This window comes from Leuresthes tenuis, unplaced genomic scaffold (assembly GCF_036924035.1).
Source record: "Leuresthes tenuis unplaced genomic scaffold, fLeuTen1.0.hap1 SCAF_7, whole genome shotgun sequence".
Lineage (NCBI taxonomy): Eukaryota > Metazoa > Chordata > Actinopteri > Atheriniformes > Atherinopsidae > Leuresthes > Leuresthes tenuis.
In genome coordinates this window covers 40,561-65,908 of record NW_027325361.1, presented here as the reverse complement: position 1 = coordinate 65,908, position 25,348 = coordinate 40,561, and the positions used below count along the sequence as shown (strand labels likewise).

The window sequence follows — 25,348 nt, the reverse complement described above, 5'->3', positions numbered from 1 at the left end:
AGAGACAGGACTGAAACACTCAGAGACAGGACTGAAACACTCAGAGACAGGACTGAAACACTTAGAGACAGGACTGAAACACTCAGAGACAGGACTGAAACACTTAGAGACAGGACTGAAACACTTAGAGACAGGACTGAAACACTTAGAGACAGGACTGAAACACAGGACTGAAACACAGGACTGAAACACTCAGAGACAGGACTGAAACACTCAGAGACAGGACTGAAACACTTAGAGACAGGACTGAAACACTTAGAGACAGGACTGAAACACTCAGAGACAGGACTGAAACACAGGACTGAAACACAGGACTGAAACACAGGACTGAAACACAGGACTGAAACACTTAGAGACAGGACTGAAACACTCAGAGACAGGACTGAAACACTTAGAGACAGGACTGAAACACAGGACTGAAACACTCAGAGACAGGACTGAAACACTCAGAGACAGGACTGAAACACAGGACTGAAACACTCAGAGACAGGACTGAAACACTCAGAGACAGGACTGAAACACTTAGAGACAGGACTGAAACACAGGACTGAAACACAGGACTGAAACACAGGAAAGTTCATCAGCGTATTCAGTCCTGTTCCATTAAATCCATCCAACAACAGCTGGAACCAAATAGGACATGGCAAACAGGAACCAGAACCTGACACAGGACTGAGAACTGCAACAGAAAATAAGGCCCAAGCTAAACCAGAACCACCACAAACAACCAGAAATGGCTCGGAGAAGCAGAAAAACCCACAAACCCTGACACCAGCTCCTGCCAGATGACTTAAAGTTAAAAATATTTCCTGACCACAGCAGAACAGGAAAGTTATGGTCAACATCTAAAACACCAAAGAAACTAAGGTGGAGTTTGGTGGAGTCAAAAAGCTTCAGTTTGTGTTTTCTGAACTTTAAACCTGTGACCTGATCCAGGACACCTGCAGCCTGAAACCAACCCAACAGCCAGGTAAATGTGGGTGGAGCCAAGGCACCTGTCCAGAGGGAATAGAGCTGATCCAGAGCTGGTCCAGTTTAACCTGCTTATCGAACTGTTGAGACTAAAACCAGTTTTCACCTGGTTCTGATCTGGATGCTCAGAATCCGACCCTTTCTCATCAAATCAGCTGAACTGGATCCGAAGCTTCTGATCAGAACAAGGTCCAACTACAGAGGTGAGGCACGCGCTCCTCACACACACACCTGCGCACATCAAACAGGTCAAGGTCAAACCGGATCAGACAGCCACACACCAAAGAGACCGACTACCGGTCTGACCACCGGGGTGCGCGCAGCTTTCAGAGGTAACCGCGAGGCTCGTACCTGCGTGCGCAGCGGCTCCCCGTGTTCGATGATGCTGAGGAACGGAATTTCCAGAAAGGAGGCCATCAGATCCACCTGTAGGAGCTCCTCGCGGCTCTGCGGGAAGGCGAGCACAGCGGAGACTCCCCGCACAACCACTCCCTGACACGCGCACCGGAGCAGCGACTCCGGGTCCGCGTTGGACAGCTGCCGTGCCACCAGCTCCAGGCTCAGGTTGTAGGGCAGCAGGTTGGCCCGCACCGGGTTCGGGTCTTGGCTTAGTGCCGCTACCGCGCGGTTCAGCGCCGCCTGCACTGGTAGGCGAGCCGTCCGCTGCGCCGGCAGGAGCGCACCGACGCGCACGGTGTGTCCGATCTGCGCCAGGAGGTGGCACGGCTGCGGGTGGAGGAGGCATGGCGGCGCGAGGAGGAGCTGCAGGAGGAGTAAGGCTCGGACATTCCGGAACCAGGAGGAGAAGGAGGTGAGAGACATCCTGCTGCGCTGTCCGCATCGCTCTGCCGCTCCTTCGTCACTCCTGCCGCTGAGAGTAGAGGACGGGGCGGAGGGAGGTTCAGGGGAGATCCTGACAGGAGGAGAGAGAACAAATACGGAGGTGTCGGAGGAGGTGAAGACAAGAGGGGGGAGTCAGCCTGGGTGAAGATGATGGTGGAGGTGCAGAGAAGATCAAAGAGGAGGTGAAAGATGGAAGGAAATGAATATTAGGAGGTGTGAGAGGGGGAAAAAGTTTAATGATACATTTCAGATTTGATGGTTCCCCTGTTTGGACAAAAATAAATGAACATCAGCTGCTCTGTTTCAGACTGACTTCAATAGGCTGAAAGAGGTCGAGGCTGCTGAGGAGAATCCTTCTCGCTCTCATTCTGAGAGCTTCCATTCGTCATCCTCCGAACATCAGAGCCGACACCGGGCTGCTGTTACACAACACACGCACGCACGCACGCACACGAGCACACGCAAGTCAATTTCACCAAAAGTTTCAGTATAGATTATTCAAATCCAGTCCAGTTGATCTAAATGGGATAAAAAAGTCATCTCCAGGCACCCAAGTCATATAATAGCCTTGCTGAGGAAACAGACTGCACTTAAAATGATTTTTGATCCAATCCCCAGTGCACAAGGCGACTGTGGAAAGAAAAAACAGGACGAACCCTCCATCTGCACCATCTGCCCCTTCTTCATCAACTTGCTGACAGAGTCAGGAAACCGGGTTTGAGAGGCAGAACCAGTTAGATTCTAGTGAGTTTGAACTGAGACAGACACAGGCTGAAATAACGTAAAACCATACTTTCACATTAGATATGAAAGATGTTTTCAATGGCGAGCACAGAAATCCAAAAACAAGGCACCACTTGGATTCTGATCAGGGAGGCTGTTCCTCCCAATCATGCCTCCCCAAGTCACTCCATTATTACCAAAATGGGCATTGAAGTCCCCAGAAGGCCAATGGAATCCCCAGGTGACACCTTTTCCAGGACACCACCCAGACACTCCTTCTAGTCTCTAGCTAGTTTGCAGCGCTGTGGATCAGCATGCCCGGTCCCGCCTCCTCCCTTTAAATGGTAGGCCCACGTGGAAATGACTTCCTGATCCTGCTTCAGACTAAGCCCAATGCTTGCCAGCATTTCCCTTCTCTGGGCAAAGTAACCAAATTCCTCTGGTGCCGCTCCATCGAGATCCCAACAACACAGCTCTGAGGATCATGAATATCCTCAGACCCCTCCATCAGAGGTGCCTTTTCTACCTCTGTTTCAGTCTGAAGTAATATCACATGGATTATTTTTACATTTCTGTTTTTAATGACTATTAAAGTTTCACACATGAAAAACACAGTCAGACTTTCTTTGCTCATAAACCTGATTTAGTTTTAGAGGTTTTAGAGTTTGGTTACTCTAACCTGGTTTAGTCTGTAGCCAGTCAGAAGGATTTCTCATCATCAGACCTGACACTGATTCAGATATTCAGACATAGCTTCAGCTGAAAATAGCTCAAACAAATGTGAACAACAGTACCGGACATTCCCGGCGGGCAGCTTGTTGTATTACGGTCTTAAAGGATAACTGATTCATGAGTTTGAGTTAAATTTTCTTCTGTATTGAACTTGCCTCTTCTACTAACTAACGTTGAGCAGAAATGACCCCTTAGAATAATAATAGGAGGAAACAGCAAAGAAAGTTAATCTGACAAAAAAACACAGACAGAACAAGAACTTCAGCAAATAATAACTGAATATAGAAGAAGAGCTGAGTTCAGGCAAAGAACATCGACAAAGAAACAAAACCAGAGGATCTAATGAAAGCATCAGTCCAACAAACTAAAACTGGTGAAATATGGAACTAAACAAAGGGATGAACAAACTTTAGGTTATTTTTCCACCTGAAAAAAAACAAAGGATGCATTTCTGTTCCCTGATCTCCAGAATGATCCTGAACTGAGCATAGATCGTTATGTGATGAACATAGATTCATTTAGCTGTATCTGGACCTCATAAGTTTGAGTTCAGATCAATACTGAATTAGTTTGTGTTCATTATTCATCATTTAAATGTTCTTAAGTTAACCATCAAAATCTACAGATGATCAACATGTTGTGGCCCAAACACGTCTGAACAGGAAGGTGATGAATCCAACTGAACTCCAACAAACACGAGTCCCAGCAGAAGACAGAAGACATTTATTTGCCACGCAGTCTGGGATGTGTTGGGGAGGCACAATCCGAAGGTTGTTGGTGTTTTTTCCCCATTTATCTTAACAACTGATGACACAATAACCTTTAATCTCCTTTAACCTCTGATCGCTCCGACAGGTCTGGGTCATTTCACAGTGACGTCTCCTCCCAGCAAACAGCTGCCTTCATCTAAGAGATAAGCTCCTCCCTTGTCACTTTTAGGGGAAACTGGAAGTGTAGGTGTGATGATTAACACACGTTGCCATGGAAACCGTTGATCAGCTGCTCAATGAAAGTGGGTCATAAATGTTTTCATGTTTGGTTCTGAATGAGTGACGGTCTGGAGCTACACTGCTGATCCTGGATCTAGGACACAGATACAGAACCCGTGAACTTGGTTCTGGGGCTTCATGTGTTTCTTACTCGGCTGTAGTTCAGGAGCAGCTGGCACCAACTGGAAGGATGGAGGTTCAAAATGAAACAGAAATAAGCAAAGATGTCATTCGGCTTTCACTCAGAAGCATCTTTGTTAGAGATGTGTCCTTAGAAAGGAACGTTCCTGCAGCCTGAATCTGAGGCTGATTCCTCTGAAACCAACATGAAGGAGTTTTATTGGTAAAATCTTTCTGTTGTTTTCAGTGTCCAACTGGATGGGAATCTAATGATAAAAACACTGATTTAAAGAACCTTCTCCAAAGTAAACACTCAGTTTAATAATTGTTTAATAAACTGCACATTTAAAATGTTACTGTTAAAGTTGCTGTACCGTCAGCTTACATTTGACTATTTGCTCATTCACTTCCTGCTACCAAAAGTCCCCTGAAGTGGAGATATTTTTATTTAGTCGGTAAACTTTCCTTTACTCTAATTTTTGTGTTTTTCCTTAATAATTGAGCTACACACAGAAGTAAAGTCTTTGTATGTGCACACGCAGGGTCCTACATCTCCCAGAGTGCACCGCACCCTGCCGCGCAGTTGACGTACAGAATTGGGCCGTTTCTTCCCGCGTGCGTTGTTTTGTGTTAGAGGCAACATGGCGGCCCCTCTGGAGGTGATAGTGAGCAGCGACTCCGGCTCGCAGCTCTGGAACTGCACTGTGTTCGACCCGCTCAGCGGCTCCAGCCTGCTGTCGTACCGCGGCGGAAACAGCGCGGCCCGGAGCCTCACGCTGCTCCGCGGGGAGTTCCTGCTGTCAGCGCAGCTGGGCAAGAACTTCATTAACGTGTGGGAGATCCAGAGGAAGGTAGGACCCGCAGAGCACGCCTGGGTACTCATGCTGCCCGTCACCTCACCGACACACCGGCTCCAAACGGCTGATGTGTCCAGAGTCCAGGCGGACAAAAACAAACCGAACTCATGTGACATATCCGCCATTTTTAAAAGTGGCGCCCGTCTGACCAGCGGAACCTGCCGAGGGGCTCGGCGTGAAAAACGTCGCTGAACATTAAAACTCACATGTGGTCGCTCCGTGGTGTGTTCAGGGCCAAAGGGAAATCAGTGTTTCATGAAAAAAACATGAAAATAAATGTGTAGAATGTCACAGTCGCAGCTATCCAGAGCCTTTCTAATTTAAGGTTAAGCTATTTAACCCTTTTTACAGTGGTTAGGGCTAACATCTGGGTGAAATGTGTTCAGTCAGCTTTAAGACAAAACGACTGCTGAAGATTCAGGTTTTCACTCAGCTCAGTATTAGTGGGAACATAACTTATTATCAGGGCTGCAGACTATCATTCAGGTGATCATTCAGGTGATCATTCAGGTGATCATTTCAGGTGATCATTCAGGTGATCATTCAGGTGATCATTTCAGGTGATCATTCAGGTGACCATTCAGGTGATCAAGGCCTCTATCAATTCTTCCACCAAATAATTGCACAATACTTTAATAAATAACAGAAATTAATAGAATAATTAAACATCCCTCCTCCTGATATTGATAACAGGACTGTAGAATAGCAGGTATTAGGTTTCTAGCTAACATCCAGCTGTGCTAACATCTGTTAGCTTCTCTCCAACTGTCTCTGCTTTCATAAACTGTGTTTTAATGCAGCTGAAATCCGAATAAAGTCTCTTATTTCCTGTTATCACACAGTGACTCAGAAACAGAGAGTGAAATAACAGCAGTTAACACAACACCTTAACCAGCAGTCTATGAATATCTGATCAAGTAGCCTTTGTTGTGATTTTGCTTGTAGTTTCATGCAAAATGACAGAATATTAGTTCCCATCTTCCTGACCTTGTGTGAGGTGGTTCTGAGGACTGTTTAACCTTCCTGCTGAGCTGCTGCATCACTGATGCTGTACTCGGATCATTCTTTCTCACATTGGACACTAGAGATTATTCCAAACTAGACTTTTTCCTATTTGTCTCTGATTTCCTCCATCAAATTGAGCCAAAAAAGCCTGAGCAAGTTGTGTGACAGTAAAAACTGTCAAGGTGTTCAATCCCCAGCTGCCTAATGTGAATGTGTGGAGGAATAGGAAGTCTGAGGTGTACAGAGTGAAGAGAAACTGTGAGTACAGTCCCCTGTGGTGCTCCTGTGCTGCAGTCTGATAATCCAGGTGGTTGTGGAGGCATCCACCTGGATTTTCTGCAGCTTCTTACACAACAGTGTAGGTTGAATTGTATTAAAATGCAGAAATAAAAGAACATGATCCTTACAGTGCTGCCGGCTTTGTCCAGATGAGCGTGAAGCAGGGAGATGTTGGCATCTTCAGTACCAAACCCCAGGCTGATGAACTGAGAGGGTTCTGGGTTCTTCTCTTAGACCTTCATAGTGGCTCTGCTGCTCTTTTCCAGATGTTGGGAATTCAGCAGTTTAAAACCTTTTTAAAGATGATCTGGTGCCTGCTCTACACATTTGGAAACCTTAGGTTGATATCTGGAGTTTCAGAAGTTTCTTACTGGGTTGTATTTTATGGGCTTAAATTTGTTTAAAAAATAACTGCAAATGCTCAGAGGGTGATCTATGCCTTGAGTTGCTTTTCTATCCACAAATACAAATTTCCTATTTATAACCCGATGAATGCTCGGTGCCCCCGCGGTAAATTCAAAATGGCGGCATTCGTGACAGATTTTGGAAACCGGTGCACCGGATTATATGGCGCACGGCCATTTTGTGTGAAAATTGAAGGCTTTTAGGTGCGCCTTATGGTGCAGAAAATAAGAAGGATTTTTATTGGTTAAAATCTCTGATCATCATCTGCGAACAAAACCCTTTTTCTGGAACAAGGGCTGAGGACAGAAGATGAACTCAGACGTTTCCAACCAGCAGAGATACTGATCAGGTTATTGATCATTTCTTCTGTCTGATAGAAAGAAATGACTCTGGTCGGTCACCTGAGCTCAGCTCCACCTGTTCTACATCAACCTGCATGGATCCACAGTCCCTAACCCTAACCACACTCACAGCAACTTTTTTGAGGTTAGTTAAAGCAGATAACCTGTTGGAGCCGACTCCTGGAGTTTGTTAACGTCACCTGATTGTGTTCTGTGTCCAGGATCAGTTGCAGCAGAAAATTGTGTGTCCAGGTGTGGTCACCTGTCTGACTGCGTCACCTGACGGATACTTCCTGGCTTCCGGAGTTGCTGAGGCTGTTTACCTTTGGGAGGTAAGTCAGTTCAGCTGCTGCTTCTTCTTCTGCTGTGGTTTTATTTATTTTCTTTGGGTTCATTTTGAACAAACTTGTTTGTTTAACGGCTGATGTTTGTCCAGGTGTGCTCCGGTAAACTGCTGTCTGTGCTCAGCCGACACTATCAAGACGTCATCTGTATAAAGTTCACAGATGACAGCAGCCATTTTATTTCTGCTGGAAAAGACAACCTGGCATTGGTTTGGAATCTGTGCAGGTAAATCTCCCAGGTCTTATCCTCTCACCTGTCCTCTCACCTGTCTCTTACCTGTCCTCTTATTGTTTCAGTGTTGTGCAGCTGGATTTAAGCCACGCCCCCGAGCCACGTCACGTGCTGTCTCGCCACTCTCTGCCAATCACAGACTTACACTGTGGGCTGATGGGAGCTCAGGCCAGGGTTGCCACTGCCTCGTTGGACCAGACTGTCAAGGTAAGACCGCACACCTGCAGGAATGAAGGCTCCGCCCCTTTCAACTGAAGGTGTTCCTCATTTATATTAACTTATAGCACTCTGCGCTCAGGCGCTCGGTTTTCGTGTCGGCTGCTGCTCACTCGGCCCCCCTCTTCCACCCGACGTGTTCCTGCACCATTAACACAGATAAAAAGACATTTTAACTTGTCGTGAATCTTGGAGGCCTCTCAACGGGGATGGCGGCGGGGCCCTGTCCTGCTTGCAGCTGAGGGCTGTGTGTTCAACATAATGCTAACTAGCGGTTAGCATTAGCTCGTGGGAATCGGACAAAAGAAACAAAACACACTTACATCGACACTTACCTTTCTCCATGGACGGTCGGCATTGATCCCTCTTTTAGGTAAAGTTTTGCTGCATTGTACTGACCCAAATGGTGGAAGCAGCCCTTGTCAAAATGTTTGGCACACAGACCGTGGCCGGAACTTCGCCATCAAAAATAAACTTTATCTGCTCCCGTCACAGCTCCTCTTGAGACTCGGGTCTTATGCAGGGTCTTGTGCTGGTCACTGCAGCCAACAACAGAGCATTTTGCATGCTTAGCCGTACTGACAACCGTTTTTTTCTTCGCTGTGATGAATGAAATATGGGTTCCTCACCTGAGCTTTGCTCTTTTATAACCCGTAGGCCGTGGTGGGTGGAGACTGGGTGTTGGCCACTGCTGGAGAGTTGAGGAAGTGGGTCTGGATGGGAAGATTCTGCTCCCCTTTCCAAGTAGGAAGGGGAGCAGAATCTGACCCAGACCAGAGGGACAACAGAGTTAGTGGCCACACTTGTTGTTTTTAACACCGAATTCAAATATATTGGCGTAGAAGAGCTGGAAAAGGGATTTTTGCATAATATGTCCCCTTTAAAACTTAACCAGCGACTTCTGTGAACACGAAGACTCCTGTTCCTCAGGTTCCTGGTTCTGGTGTTTGGGTTTCAGACATGAAGCAGATTAACCCAACTGATATGTGTCAGTGCAATCTGTTGGCTTCCTTAGCTTATTCTTTTTTAATTGACTCTGTATGAATTGGTCTAATTTGGAATTAATTGGATTATGATTGTATTACAATGAATTGGATTATGATTGCTTTGAATTGGACTGTATCTTTGAAGTGCCCTGAGATGACATTTGTTGGGATTTGGTGCATCATAAATAAAACTGAATTGAATAGAAACAAGTGAAACATACAGACGCTGCAGGTAAAGCTGGTTTCCATGGAAACCCCTTTAGAGGGGCTCACCTGGGTTTGATGTTCCGGCTGTCTACATGTCCAGGTGTGGGAGCTGTCGTCTGGTGAGCTGCTGCTGTCCGTTCTCTTTGATGTGGAGATAATGTCGGTCACCTTTGACCCCTGCGAGTACTTTCTGTTCTGTGGAGGAAGTGATGGAAATATCTTCCAGGTGTCTCTGTGCAGCCAGGTGAGTCTCAGCCATCAGAATGACAGTGTGATACATCATGTATTCATCGGAGGGTTAGATTTACTGAGTTTCAACAGCTGTTGATGGGACAGGTGAGTTTTATTATGCTCTGATAATTAAAGCTGAAAGAGCTTATTTCATGACTGTAAGTAGGGCTGGGTATCAATCCAAATGTTTCTGTACCAGTACCGATACCTTCGCTTCAATACCGGTTCCTGAGCGATACTTTTTTCAATACCAATTTTATAATATCAAGTCTAACAAAAAGGAAATTACATTACACATAACAGTACAAATATTCAGTTTTATTGTTCAGCAGTTCTCTTACTGAAAAAAATTAACAACAAATAATTTCCAGAGCAAAGCAGTTCCCACCGATCACCAGGCGTCATTTGGACGTTGGTTTTTGGGCCAAATCTTGTCGGTCCGTCATAGTCTTGATTTAGTCCAGAAATAGTTGTTGAAAGACGGCTTGAAAATGGCAGCTTTTCACCTTTCAACCAAATGTAGACGTTGTTTGGACCCATACCATGACGTCTTTTCAATGTCTTTTCAACTAATTTCTGTTGGGTGGGCTGCAAACAGGTGAAAGGTTGGTGTCTAACTCCGTCCCACAGGTCGGTGTCTAACTCCATCCTACAGGTCGGTGTCTAACTCCGTCCCGCAGGTCGGTGTCTAACACCGTCCAACAGGTCGGTGTCTAACACCGTCCAACAGGTCGGTGTCTAACACCGTCCCGCAGGTCGGTGTCTAACACCGTCCAACAGGTCGGTGTCTAACACCGTCCCACAGGTCGGTGTCTAACTCCGTCCCACAGGTCTGTGTCTAACACCGTCCAACAGGTCGGTGTCTAACACCGTCCCACAGGTCGGTGTCTAACACCTTCCCTCAGGTCTGTGTCTAACACCGTCCAACAGGTCGGTGTCTAACACCGTCCCACAGGTCGGTGTCTAACTCCGTCCCGCAGGTCGGTGTCTAACTCCGTCCCGCAGGTCGGTGTCTAACTCCGTCCCGCAGGTCGGTGTCTAACTCCGTCCCGCAGGTCGGTGTCTAACTCCGTCCCGCAGGTCGGTGTCTAACTCCGTCCCGCAGGTCGGTGTCTAACACCGTCCCGCAGGTCGGTGTCTAACTCCGTCCCGCAGGTCGGTGTCTAACACCGTCCCGCAGGTCGGTGTCTAACTCCGTCCCACAGGTCGGTGTCTAACTCCGTCCCGCAGGTCGGTGTCTAACTCCGTCCCGCAGGTCGGTGTCTAACTCCGTCCCGCAGGTCGGTGTCTAACTCCGTCCCGCAGGTCGGTGTCTAACTCCGTCCCGCAGGTCGGTGTCTAACTCCGTCCCGCAGGTCGATGTCTAACACCATCCTACAGGTCGGTGTCTAACACCTTCCCTCAGGTCGGTGTCTAACTCCGTCCCGCAGGTCGGTGTCTAACTCCGTCCCGCAGGTCGGTGTCTAACTCCGTCCCACAGGTCGGTGTCTAACTCCGTCCCGCAGGTCGGTGTCTAACACCGTCCCACAGGTCGGTGTCTAACTCCGTCCCGCAGGTCGGTGTCTAACACCGTCCCGCAGGTCGGTGTCTAACACCGTCCCTCAGGTCGGTGTCTAACACCGTCCCGCAGGTCGGTGTCTAACTCCGTCCCTCAGGTCGGTGTCTAACTCCGTCCCTCAGGTCGGTGTCTAACACCGTCCCGCAGGTCGGTGTCTAACACCTTCCCGCAGGTCGATGTCTAACACCATCCCACAGGTCGGTGTCTAACACCTTCCCTCAGGTCGGTGTCTAACTCCGTCCCTCAGGTCGGTGTCTAACTCCGTCCCTCAGGTCGGTGTCTAACACCGTCCCGCAGGTCGGTGTCTAACACCGTCCCTCAGGTCGGTGTCTAACACCGTCCCTCAGGTCGGTGTCTAACTCCGTCCCTCAGGTCGGTGTCTAACTCCGTCCCTCAGGTCGGTGTCTAACTCCGTCCCTCAGGTCGGTGTCTAACACCGTCCCGCAGGTCGGTGTCTAACTCCGTCCCTCAGGTCGGTGTCTAACACCGTCCCGCAGGTCGGTGTCTAACTCCGTCCCTCAGGTCGGTGTCTAACACCGTCCCGCAGGTCGGTGTCTAACTCCGTCCCGCAGGTCGGTGTCTAACTCCGTCCCACAGGTCGGTGTCTAACTCCGTCCCACAGGTCGGTGTCTAACTCCGTCCCTCAGGTCGGTGTCTAACACCGTCCCTCAGGTCGGTGTCTAACACCGTCCCGCAGGTCGGTGTCTAACACCGTCCCTCAGGTCGGTGTCTAACTCCGTCCCGCAGGTCGGTGTCTAACTCCGTCCAACAGGTCGGTGTCTAACTCCGTCCCCCAGGTCGGTGTCTAACTCCGTCCCGCAGGTCGGTGTCTAACACCGTCCCTCAGGTCGGTGTCTAACTCCGTCCCTCAGGTCGGTGTCTAACACCGTCCCGCAGGTCGGTGTCTAACACCGTCCCTCAGGTCGGTGTCTAACTCCGTCCCTCAGGTCGGTGTCTAACTCCGTCCCACAGGTCGGTGTCTAACACCGTCCCACAGGTCGGTGTCTAACTCCGTCCCTCAGGTCGGTGTCTAACACCGTCCCGCAGGTCGGTGTCTAACTCCGTCCCTCAGGTCGGTGTCTAACACCGTCCCGCAGGTCGGTGTCTAACTCCGTCCCGCAGGTCGGTGTCTAACTCCGTCCCGCAGGTCGGTGTCTAACTCCGTCCCGCAGGTCGGTGTCTAACACCGTCCCTCAGGTCGGTGTCTAACACCGTCCCGCAGGTCGGTGTCTAACTCCGTCCCACAGGTCGGTGTCTAACTCCGTCCCGCAGGTCGGTGTCTAACTCCGTCCCGCAGGTCGGTGTCTAACTCCGTCCCGCAGGTCGGTGTCTAACTCCGTCCCGCAGGTCGGTGTCTAACACCTTCCCACAGGTCGGTGTCTAACTCCGTCCCACAGGTCGGTGTCTAACACCGTCCCACAGGTCGGTGTCTAACTCCGTCCCACAGGTCGGTGTCTAACTCCATCCCACAGGTCGGTGTCTAACACCGTCCCACAGGTCGGTGTCTAACTCCGTCCCACAGGTCGGTGTCTAACACCTTCCCGCAGGTCGGTGTCTAACTCCGTCCCACAGGTCGGTGTCTAACTCCGTCCCACAGGTCGGTGTCTAACACCTTCCCGCAGGTCGGTGTCTAACTCCGTCCCACAGGTCGGTGTCTAACTCCGTCCCGCAGGTCGGTGTCTAACTCCGTCCCACAGGTCGGTGTCTAACACCTTCCCGCAGGTCGGTGTCTAACTCCGTCCCACAGGTCGGTGTCTAACACCGTCCCACAGGTCGGTGTCTAACTCCGTCCCACAGGTCGGTGTCTAACTCCGTCCCGCAGGTCGGTGTCTAACACCGTCCCGCAGGTCGGTGTCTAACTCCGTCCCACAGGTCGGTGTCTAACACCGTCCCGCAGGTCGGTGTCTAACTCCGTCCCGCAGGTCGGTGTCTAACTCCGTCCCACAGGTCGGTGTCTAACACCTTCCCGCAGGTCGGTGTCTAACTCCGTCCCACAGGTCGGTGTCTAACTCCGTCCCGCAGGTCGGTGTCTAACTCCGTCCCACTGGTCGGTGTCTAACTCCGTCCCGCAGGTCGGTGTCTAACTCCGTCCCGCAGGTCGGTGTCTAACACCGTCCCGCAGGTCGGTGTCTAACTCCGTCCCGCAGGTCGGTGTCTAACTCCGTCCCACAGGTCGGTGTCTAACACCTTCCCACAGGTCGGTGTCTAACTCCGTCCCGCAGGTCGGTGTCTAACTCCGTCCCGCAGGTCGGTGTCTAACACCTTCCCGCAGGTCGGTGTCTAACACCGTCCCGCAGGTCGGTGTCTAACTCCGTCCCGCAGGTCGGTGTCTAACACCTTCCCACAGGTCGGTGTCTAACTCCGTCCCGCAGGTCGGTGTCTAACTCCGTCCCACTGGTCGGTGTCTAACTCCGTCCCGCAGGTCGGTGTCTAACTCCGTCCCGCAGGTCGGTGTCTAACACCGTCCCGCAGGTCGGTGTCTAACTCCGTCCCGCAGGTCGGTGTCTAACTCCGTCCCACAGGTCGGTGTCTAACACCTTCCCACAGGTCGGTGTCTAACTCCGTCCCGCAGGTCGGTGTCTAACTCCGTCCCGCAGGTCGGTGTCTAACACCTTCCCGCAGGTCGGTGTCTAACACCGTCCCGCAGGTCGGTGTCTAACTCCGTCCCGCAGGTCGGTGTCTAACACCTTCCCACAGGTCGGTGTCTAACACCTTCCCACAGGTCGGTGTCTAACACCTTCCCACAGGTCGGTGTCTAACTCCGTCCCGCAGGTCGGTGTCTAACTCCGTCCCGCAGGTCGGTGTCTAACACCTTCCCACAGGTCGGTGTCTAACACCTTCCCACAGGTCGGTGTCTAACACCTTCCCACAGGTCGGTGTCTAACTCCGTCCCGCAGGTCGGTGTCTAACTCCGTCCCACAGGTCGGTGTCTAACACCTTCCCACAGGTCGGTGTCTAACTCCGTCCCGCAGGTCGGTGTCTAACACCGTCCCACAGGTCGGTGTCTAACTCCGTCCCGCAGGTCGGTGTCTAACACCGTCCCACAGGTCGGTGTCTAACACTATCCTACACACTGAGGATACTTTTCACTTAGCAGTTTTCCTTCAGAAACATCAACATGTCTGTTTTCTGCAGGATTAAGCTGCAGTAACATTGAGATTACTGCCAGATTTAGCTGAACGTTACCTGTTATAATCCCACACTCTGCGCCGTCCTCGGTGCTCTGAGATGAAGCCGAGTCCAGTGGTTTTGAATCATGCCGCTCGGCTCTGTGGCGTCCACCTGAATGCTGAGAGGAGGATGGCTGCGGTCCGACCTTCTTACAGTCAAACACGGAGCAACTTTCTGCTCTTAAATAGATTTTGTGCAGGTCAAATGATTCATTTGATTAGTCGTGTGGCTGCCTTCGCAGCGATGACTTTTTGGCAGATGTTGCATCTTGGCACCGAAAGACGAGGCATGTTTTGATACTCTGTACCACCGAAGCGTTTCGGTCGGTGCCTTAAAGGACCTGAAGTTCGGTACCCAGCCCTAAATAAGTTTATCAAACTACAAACTATGTGAACCAGCAATAAAAGTAGGCCTTCATCATGTGAAGAGTAGCAGAATTTGGTATGGTGCCCATAAAGATGAACCATCTGAATGATTTGTTTCATCAACAGAGTCTCAGCAGAGAAAAATCCTTCCAGTCCGAAGGTGAAGGAAACCAGGTGTTCAAAGGACACAGGTGAGTCCATGTTTAAAGAGGTGAACGCACTGAATTTTATTTTTAGGATAAAGGGAGCTCAGTTTTCTCCTCTGGGTTGAACTTTGACTTCATGGTGCTGAATACTGACCGCCTCACATGGCAGCAAACTCCTGATAAGACTTGTCAGGCATGAATGAAATGAAAGAACAAAGATGGAAAACTCGGCAAACAGTTTATTAAACAACAACAATTATTGTCTGTCTGTCCAAAACCGGACCAGCACCCCCAGATAATCCAGCTGGTGTTGGCTCAGTGGTTACAGTAGGTGGTCCAATAACCAGAAGGTTGGTGGTTCGATTTCCCCCTCTCGCCACTCAAAGACTGGTGAAACTGACAGCTGGAGGGGTGTCAGTCCACCTCCTTGCCACAGCTGAGGTGCCCTTGAGCACGGCACTGTACCCCAATGCTCACTGGGGCGATGTGATTGGCTGCCCACCGCTCTAGTGTATGGCATCTGTCTCTATGAGTGTGTGACCCTGTTAACCTGGATGGGTTAAAAGCAGAGAACATATAAATCTGATCTTAATCCTAATCTCTCCTGCATGGAAACACTCAGATGGGCTCAGATGGTCCCGGCTGCTCTGTTCAGGCTCCAAACTTCCATCTTTCTGCATCTTTCAGTAAAAACAGTAAAGTGTATATTAAGCCAGCTGAATTCCAATAAAGCTGCTCTCATTCATGTTTCTTTAGTCAGAAACTGGGACTGAAAATTTTCCCATTAAGGCTACGTGTCGGCTCACTTAAAGCGTTTCCAGACTGTCGCTCTGCTCTGATTTATAACCACAGCCTCATCTGACAGAATCTCTGTTAAAGTAACTTAAAGACAGCGTCTGAGCAGAGAATTCAGCCGGACTTACAGGCACCAGGATCTCCCACAGAGGAAGTTGGAGGCAGCAGGAGGTCTGGAAGGTTTTAATAACTGGATTCTGCTGCTGGGCAGGTAAACTGGGACAAGGACGCTGGTCTGGTTAGATGGACCGGTCCATCTGGATCTGTCGCTCAGACTGAACCTCAGAGTATACGAGCATTATGTAAAGCCAAAATTGTTTGAACCAAAACATCAACAAAATAAATCTTCTAAATGAAACAGAAACTTGATTTATTTACATTTTTAACATATTTTAACAAGAACACATTTGATCCTCTTTGAAACATTTCCTACAGATGGATGTTTTGGGTTAAACATGCACCCTTACTTTTTTTAATTTATTTTTTTTTACATCTTTTAGGTCAATCAGATCAGAATTTGAGTTAGGATCAGGAGTTATTGATCAGAAGCTGCTCATGGACTGACAGCCATCTCATTTCATCCTCAGACATCGAGGTTCTGCTGTTTGTGTCATCAGCAAAGAACTTCCTTCACCCTGATAAATGAAATGAATATGTTTAAACACAGCAGACTGGACACTAGGCTCCATTCAGACTCCCCTCAAATCAGAAATCTGAGGCTGTGAAAATGTATTGATCAGGCTCAGAGCTGTTGGATTCTCCCCAGGAACCTGGTGACATGTCTGTCTGTTTCGATGGATGGGACTCTCCTCCTGTCCGGGTCACATGATGAGACGGCTCGTCTTTGGGACATTCAAAGCAAGCAAAGCGTCCGCTGTCTGGCACACAAAGGTAAGCCCCACCCCCTTTGTGATGTCACTGTTCTGGATTCAGTACAATTACGGTGATGTCTGGAAAGCTTTGGTCTGTTTCTTTCTCTCCTCAAAGTTTAACTAATGAAGTTGGTTTGCTCAAAAGCTCCTCAGCTCTTAATCTTCCTACTGAACCACCAACCCTACAGCTTCCACCAATGATATCATCAGTTAACTGGAGTCCCACGCAGTGACTCTGACTCCCCTAAAGACAGGAAGTCCTACTGGAGGGTCCACGGTGGCCCATGAGCAGAAGGCCTGCGGGATCCTTCGGTGTAAACGTGTATTTTTATATTCATTCAACTGATGGCTTCAGATGTGACACTGGAGACCAGTTGTTTGTGTCTCTGGAAGTGAATCTACCCCCCCCCCCCCCCCCCCTCGAATCTTTGTCCCCTGTTCCCAGAGGAGCTTTCCTTCTTCTCTCTTTTTAAAATAAATGATGGTGTGATGAGGAGCCTCGCCATGATCATGACTGGCACTTTGTAATTAACCAAATCCCCTCTGCTGAGGGCCTCCTTACTTCAAACGGACTGTCGGGAGAAGATTATCCCTGCTCTGGCGAGAGAGACGGACCTGTGGTCGTCCCCCGCCTTCTTCACATTTTCATGCTGATGTCCTGCAGCTGCCAAAGCTGCTCACAGTGATGCAGAAAGGAAGTTGGCAGGGAAACTCCAGCCTCCAGAACTGCAGCGCTTCCAACCAATTAGTCTCAGCAGAGCAGATTCAGCTGCTACACACAGCAAAGTACCCACAGCTCAAGATTTTTATCTCTCTGAAATCCCCACCTGATCGTTTGCAGATATTTTTGTGGCTTATTTTAAACTCCTCATGTTCTTCCAGAAGAAATATTCAGACCATGACAGATGGTTGTTTTCTGTTTAGTCATATCAGCAAACACTCATCAGCTAACAGGGCATGTTTAAATGAATACAATTCTCAGTCATTTGAGATTATTTCACTAGTTTTTAAATACCACATTTCCTCAGATAAAGAACAGAATTCAGTTAAAAGCTGAGCATCTTATACTGGTCAAACCAGCAAATACAGGCCAGACTACTGTTCGATCAGTCTTTTCTCTGATAAATTCAGTCAAATAATCATGATAAGCAGTTTGTTTTTAACATTTGTAAAAGTTTGATTCCTAGATTTAAAAAAAAAACATTTTTTTAACCATTTTGAGTCTGTCTGGTACAGTGTCCCACAATTTAAAAACAGTTCAACTTTCTCAATGTACTCCAAAAAAATTCTAGAGAAAGAAGGAAAATATGACAGCCAGGATGTTTACGTGCAAGTTCCAGATTTAGTTTTGTGGCATTGAAATAAGAAAACTATTATATGAGTTGATAGTCTCGGTGATCTCCAACCTTTCATGCGTTTCACGTTACTTGTTTATGTCGCTGTAACCCTAACCCTTTAGTCATATCGTCTTCAGCAGGTGACGTGTTCTTCTTTTGTTTTCTTGGGTTGGAAACGGCTCTGCATATTACCGCCACCTGCTGGTGATTACTGTCCAGTGCAAATTAAAACAGGATGATAGTCGCATAAACAATTTATTTACTTATTTTATCATTTAATGACTGTTAAAATTTGATTTTTTTTTAAATTTATTGTTTATTCGGAGTGAGAAAGAGAAAACTGGGCTGGATTTTCTAAGCTGGTGTTGCCTTTGTTGATTCTTTGGAAGCGAAGGTTTTGCTTTTCTTCCTACATCTCGTAATGACTGATGTATGAATGTTGCAGAGAGATGAGTTTAGCTCTCAGGGTGGAGCAGGTCTAGGTGTTTCAGAGCAGCTGCAGCGTGCTGGCAGCTCTACAGCCTCTGACATACTCAGGCTGATTTATCTGGCGTTGGACCACATTTAGACCATTAGTGTAATTCTCGCTGCTGGAGCCAAGCAGTGATCAATATTTGTAATTGAGTGGGAGGTAATTGGCCGGCTTGTATTAGATACAACAGGCAGGAAATGTGGTCTGACTAATCGGTACAAACACCCATCAGTCTTTGTCCAGCGTGAGGGAGTTTTAATGCCGAAGGCTTTCATTTATGATCTACAAGAGAGGACGTGTCATATTAACAATGTGTTGAAAATAAACCTGACAACCCATAAAGAATAAGATTATTTAACCACGTTAAATACCAGAGCTTCAGATACTCATTAAAGTCAGAGGTAGTCCTCTTCCTCAGAATAAAGGTTCCTTACAGAGGAAAACATTCAGCACAAAGGTTCTTTACAGAGGAACAGGTTCAGCACAAAGGTTCTTTACAGAGGAACAGGTTCAGCACAAAGGTTCTTTACAGAGGAACAGGTTCAGCACAAAGGTTCTTTACAGAGGAACAGGTTCAGAACAAAGGTTCTTTACAGAGGAACAGGTTCAGCACAAAGGTTCTTTACAGAGGAACAGGTTCAGCACAAAGGTTCTTTACAGAGGAACAGGTTCAGCACAAAGGTTCTTTACAGAGGAACAGGTTCAGCACAAAGGTTCTTTACAGAGGAACGGGTTCAGCACAAAGGTTCTTTACAGAGGAACAGGTTCAGCACAAAGGTTCTTTACAGAGGAACAAGTTCAGCACAAAGGTTCTTTACAGAGGAACAGGTTCAGCACAAAGGTTCTTTACAGAGGAACGGGTTCAGCACAAAGGTTCTTTACAGAGGAACAGGTTCAGCACAAAGGTTCTTTACAGAGGAACAAGTTCAGCACAAAGGTTCTTTACAGAGGAACGGGTTCAGCACAAAGGTTCTTTACAGAGGAACAGGTTCAGCACAAAGGTTCTTTACAGAGGAACGGGTTCAGCACAAAGGTTCTTTACAGAGGAACAGGTTCAGCACAAAGGTTCTTTACAGAGGAACAGGTTCAAATCAAGGGTTCTTTACAGAGGAACAGGTTCAGCACAAAGGTTCTTTACAGAGGAACAGGTTCAGCACAAAGGTTCTTTACAGAGGAACGGGTTCAGCACAAAGGTTCTTTACAGAGGAACAGGTTCAGCACAAAGGTTCTTTACAGAGGAACAGGTTCAAATCAAGGGTTCTTTACAGAGGAACGGGTTCAGCACAAAGGTTCTTTACAGAGGAACAGGTTCAGCACAAAGGTTCTTTACAGAGGAACAAGTTCAGCACAAAGGTTCTTTACAGAGGAACGGGTTCAGCACAAAGGTTCTTTACAGAGGAACAGGTTCAGCACAAAGGTTCTTTACAGAGGAACGGGTTCAGCACAAAGGTTCTTTACAGAGGAACAGGTTCAGCACAAAGGTTCTTTACAGAGGAACAGGTTCAGCACAAAGGTTCTTTACAGAGGAACGGGTTCAGCACAAAGGTTCTTTACAGAGGAACAGGTTCAGCACAAAGGTTCTTTACAGAGGAACAGGTTCAGCACAAAGGTTCTTTACAGAGGAACAGGTTCAGCACAAAGGTTCTTTACAGAGGAACAGGTTCAGCACAAAGGTTCTTTACAGAGGAACAGGTTCAGCACAAAGGTTCTTTACAGAGGAACAGGTTCAGCACAAAGGTTCTTTACAGAGGAACAGGTTCAAATCAAGGGTTCTTTACAGAGGAACAGGTTCAAATCAAGGGTTCTTTACGGCTCAGGAACTCTGACAGAACAAAAGGGCCTGTCAGAGTACAGGCGTCCTTCAGTGATTCTGTAGACAGCTTGATCATCCTGTTTGAGTCGTGTTAATTAACTTAATTTATATAAAATAAGTGTTAATTAAGGTATTAATAAGTTGGTACAAACTTACAATCCTGAATTATGTAACATGATGTCATGTTGGTGGTTCTGATGTCAGTCGCCACTTTTTTGGCCCTTTGAGGCGGTTCTGTTCTGCTGTCTGAGGTCACAGGGTCCAAGGTGTGAACGGTTGTGAAACCTCCTGGGAGGAAGGTCACTGCTGCATTGTAGGAGCTGGAAGGTGATACCCGAGACCACCTCCTCTGTTCAGAGATCCAGTGTAACATAGATGCTTCCTGGACTCCTGTCTGGAACCAAAAGGTGAACTTTACCGTCCTCAAAGTGTTCCCTCCCCTTCAGATGGAGGTGATCTGCTGAGTATGGAACTTAGGTTCTGGTTCTCCTGTGTTGGTCCTTATCAGCTGATACTCCCCACCAACTAGTTTAGAACTGAAGAACCTTCCAGATGAGAGATGAAACATCTTCAGGAACCAAGACGATATCTGGCTGACCTTATTCAGCTCTGAGGATCAGTTCTGAACTGGTTCTACAATGTTGTGGAGAAAAGAGTAGTTGGACTCACCTTTGCAGCCTCTTATGGGGAAATTATTGATCAGAACGACATAGAGGCATATACGGAAATTCTCAATGACCTTAGTTTGTGAGATGTTCTTATACCTCTTGATATCATTCTGTGTGTGGCCCAAACCCAGACAGAGTTCGGTCTGGTCCCTGGCTGTTCTCTGAAATTTATCACACCTGCTGACTCAGCTCAGGTGAGCTCAGAGGCAGTCGTATCCATGGCAACAGTGAAGTCCTGATAGCCCTGTGACATCACTTCCTGTCTGTGTGTCCAGGTCCCGTGACTAATGCCATCATTATGGCGGCGCCAGCTAACATGTTCCTGCCTGACAGTCGACCCGCCGTCCCTCTGCCGCGCTTCAGCCGACACCTGCAGAGTGCCGAGGGCGGAGAAACGGGAGACGTGTGCGTCCGACCAGGGCTCCATGCGCAGGTGAGTCACGCTCGAGTGCACAGGTGTCTGTGTGTGTCATGACCCTGAGAGTTTCTGTGAGTTCAGCTGTTTTCTAAGCTGAACCACCTGAGGCAGGTGTGATGACCATGCAGTTCGGCTGCTACCTTTTGGGGGTGCCGCTGGTTTCTGTTAGACCTCAGATTTATTTATTTTTACATTTATTGGAAATAATTAGTTTTACTGTAGAATGTTGTTACCTGCCTGTGTTTTCAGGAGGAAGAGGAGTCACACCTGCAGAAAGCTCAGCATCTGTACTCATTGATGACCGCCGTAACTGACAAGGTGAGAGGGGCGGGGCTTCAGTGTGTTTTAAACTGCTGACTCGAAATGGTGGGACAGGAAGTGAAGTTAGAGGCTCAAAACAAGAAAAAAAGTGTCAGAACTGCTGGAGAGACACCTGAAGGTTTAGCAGGCTTTATTGATTACTGATCAGTGATCAGAGAAAACTGTTTCTACAAAGTCTATTATTAAGCGTCTCCATCAGCAATGGGGTCACCAACAGTCTGATGGGGAACAACGCAAAATAACTCAACTGAAATTAACCACAGACTGCAGCTTCATAAACTTTATTCAACCACAGTTCCAGAAATGACGCTGTGTGAAATGCAAATTAAATCCCACAAACCAACATTTTATACACAGTAGAACATGGGAGAGAAATGTTGTCCCATTACTGTCTGATATAGGATTCCTGGGTCTTCTTTGTTGTATTTGAAATGTTTTCAGGTGCTGAAAGGTCTGAACTGCAGGCAGGTCAGTGCAGGTCAGTGCAGGTCAGTGCAGCACCTGGGCTCTTCGACTACAAAGCCATGCTGTTGGAATAGATGCAGGATGTGGTTTAACTTTGTCCTGCTGAAATATGCAAGGCCTTCCCTTGAGAAGACGTCGTCTGAATGGGAGCAGATGTTGCTCTAAAACCTGTATATACCTTTCAGCATTGATGGAGCCTTTCCAGATTTGCAGGTTAACGGTTCCATAAGCCACAATGCCTGAGGGCCTGAAGGTCACAGAGATGTCTGCAGATGAGTCTTTGATCATATTATGTTCTGTAGATGATGGAAGATTCAAAGTCTGAGGATCTGTTTTCTGTAATTCCTCCACAATTTGGAGACACATTTTTTTTTTATCAAATTGTTGACCCTCTGTCTATCCTTACTTCTGAGAGACTCTGCCTCTCTATGGTGCTCATTTGATACCCAACCATGACCTGTTGCTAATGAACCTGATTAGCTGCAGCATGTTCCTCCAGCTGTTTCCTTTTAGTTCCACTTAGTTTTACAGCCTTTTGTTTGAGCTCATATTTTTCTCAGTTTCAACATCTGGGTTAGCTGCTTTGTTTTTGTGTCTTGGTAAGCATTTACAGAAGATTTTATGGATGTCACTCTCCCTCTGTTGTCCTGTCCGGTAATCTGGTCAGATCACATCTCTGAAAGTGATGATGCTCTGAGGCGTCTGCTCACACATGAAGCAGATCAGTTCACCGTTTACATGGTGAAGGAGGAAGGCCAGCTGGTTCTGTAAAACTGCAGCTGTCTCTGGGACATCGGGTTCTGCTGATCCACTGCATGTTAGTTTGGATTGTAACATTGGATCAGGACACATTTTAATGTTTGAACAGCTCAAGCAGCCCGACCCAAACCCTGACTACCTGAGAATAAGCCCCCCCCCACCCCTTATGTTTGTCTGTTTGTTTGTTTGTTGCAGTCGGTGTTTGGTGAAGGTGAAAACACAAAGGTTCGCATTGCAGAGCTTGAAGAGGAAGTTCAGACTCTGAAGAAAGTCAACAAAGATTTGTACGAATTCTCCACTCAGCTGCTCACCAAGCCCACATAAACACACACACTTGTTGTCCCAAAATAAAAACCTTGTTTGTGAAGAACTGTATGAGTTTGTCTGTTTCCACTCATAACCACCACAAACTGTTAACTGCCTGTTTCAATCAGTCAAACTTTATTTATGAAGCCCTTTTCATACAAGTCTGTAGCTCAAACATCACTGAGACCACCAGATAAAACATCACAAACTGAACCAAGGAAGCACCAGAAACCAGGTGAAACATTATGTTTATGCATTTGGCAGATGCTTTTACTCAAAGCGACTTACAGGAGGATCTAGGATCTGTTTGCCTTGAATGGAGCGTGAGATTGACGGCGGATCGGTGCAGCGTCTGCAGTGTTGCTCTGCACCGACCCGTCGTTGTGAAGAAGGAGCTGAGCCAGAAGGCAAAACTCTCTATTTACTGGTCAGTCTACGTTCCCATCCTCACCGATGGTCCCGAGCTGTGGGAAGAGACCGAAAGAACGAGATCACGAATACAAGCGGCCGAAATGGGTTTCCTCCGCAGGGTGTCTGGGCCTCCCTTAGAGATAGGGTGAGAAGCTCAGTCATCTGGGAGGGGCTCGGAGTAGAACCGCTGCTCCTCCGCATTGAGAGGAGTCAGATGAGGTGGCATCTGGTTAGGATGCCCCCTGGACGCCTCCCTGGGGAGGTGTTCTGGGCCCGTCCCACTGGGAGGAGACCCGGGGAAGACCCAGGACACGCTGGAGAGACTATGGCCTGGGAACGCCTCGGGGTCCCCCCGGAAGAGCTGGAGGAAGTGGCCGGGGACAGGGAGGTCTGGGTTTCTCTGCTCAAGCTGTTGCCCCCGTGACCCGACCCCCGGATAAGCGGCAGATGATGGATGGATGGATGGACTTACAGGAAGGGTAAGGGGGTCTTGACTAAGGACCCCTACTGATGGTAGTACCTTTCGTGCAGGGAATTTGAACCAAGGATTTCAACCACATGAAAGGTGGCAATCATACCACTATACTATCCCAGTCCCTTTCAAATAATCTACATTAAATAAATGAATAGATAAGATAAGAGTCATTCAGGCTGCAGAGGAGTGAAGCAAATATAAAGAGCCAGTTTTCTAAGGAAGGATGACGAAGCTGCATGTAGGTAACATCATCTCACACAGCTGGAGAACATACAGTTTTCTTTATGGCTGCAAAGGAAAAACCGTTTTAAACGGGACAAAAAGTAACTTTAAAGTAAGTAAGTTCTGGCCTGAAGGTTGTCTGTGCCTGTCATGGTGGTAACCGGAGGACCGGGAAGCCGTCAAACTGACAAAGTAGGCCTTTCGGGGCTTGGTTGTCCTGGTGGTCACCCGAAGCGGCTGACATGTACCAAGCAGCTAAAAGTGCTGCAGTATTGGTAGTTGCTGAAACTAAAACTTGGGTGTGGGAGGAATTTGGTGAGACTATGGAGAATGACTCTCAGTTGGCCTCAAGGATGTCATGACAAACCACTCAACAGCTCAGATAGGGAAAGCAGGGACCTTCCCAGGTTGTGCTTGACCTGGGTGGAGAATTGCAATTAACATATCCAGGTTGGCACCTGTTGAACACACTCACGGAGACAGATGCCATACATCGCGGTGGGCGGCCATTTGCAGCTCCCCTTGAATGGCATGGGGGTACAGTGACCTCGACCATGGCAAGGAGGTGGACTGCCATCCTTCAGTTCACCAATCTTTGAGTGGCAAGAGTGGGAATCAAACCACCTCATTCTGGTTATTGGACGACCAACCCTTAGGCGCCAGGGGGACTCACACGGGTAGGTGAGTAGGGTAAGGGGAGTGCATTGAGCATGTGCACCCCCAATTTATATCCTGTTTTCACAGCATCATTACTATTTGTTGTTTAAATTTAGTAACTTGCTTGTAACCTTTAGCATCTGGCATACTCCTTCAGTCATCCAGGGCTTTTGTTAGCACAGGTGGTGATGTTTTTGATGGTGCTGACGTCCGCTGTGCATTTACTGACATAAGCTGACACAGACAACACGTCCCAGTCTGTGCATTCAAAACTGTCCTGCAGTGCCTCCATGGCCCACTCTCACCTGCCTCACCGTAGGTTTCCCTCTGATTAGCGGGGGCCTGTATGCTGGAATTAGCATAACAGAAGATTGATCCGAGGAGCCAAGGTAGGGACGGGGGGCTGCCTGAATGCTTCCTTGATGATTGCGTAGACTATCCAGGGTGTTCGCTCCTCGAGTTGAAAAATTTACGTTGATGGAACTGTAGGAGGACTGTCTTCAGGTTGAGATGTCCAGCAACAATGAAAACGCCCTCAGTGTGGACAGTTTGTAACTCAGTGATAGTTTGGTAGAGAACACCCATAGCCTCCTTGGTATTAGCGCTGGGGGGCACTTGCACATGGTAATGCTCAC

At 48.0% G+C, this 25,348-nt stretch overlaps 2 protein-coding genes across 2 annotated transcripts in view; one reads left to right on the top strand and one right to left on the bottom strand.

Annotated features, from left to right (window-relative positions):
• The window catches only part of grin3bb (glutamate receptor, ionotropic, N-methyl-D-aspartate 3Bb), a 44,102-nt gene extending 42,106 nt beyond the window's left edge, over positions 1-1,996 (bottom strand). Inside the window, exon 1 of the mRNA XM_072388799.1 lies at positions 1,324-1,996. Coding sequence (XP_072244900.1) covers positions 1,324-1,794 — 471 coding nt within the window. The 5' untranslated portion in view covers positions 1,795-1,996. The remainder of the gene's footprint in view (positions 1-1,323) is intronic.
• Positions 1,997-4,980: 2,984 nt separating this feature from the next.
• On the top strand, positions 4,981-23,012 carry wdr18 (WD repeat domain 18). Its single transcript, XM_072388798.1, has 10 exons — positions 4,981-5,230; positions 7,488-7,598; positions 7,703-7,836; positions 7,908-8,049; positions 9,352-9,495; positions 14,703-14,767; positions 16,284-16,408; positions 20,955-21,112; positions 21,347-21,415; positions 22,838-23,012. The coding sequence occupies exons 1-10, from the start codon at positions 5,021-5,023 to the stop codon at positions 22,964-22,966; spliced, it is 1,287 nt and encodes a 428-aa protein (XP_072244899.1). The 5' UTR covers positions 4,981-5,020; the 3' UTR covers positions 22,967-23,012.
• Positions 23,013-25,348: the final 2,336 nt, after the last annotated feature.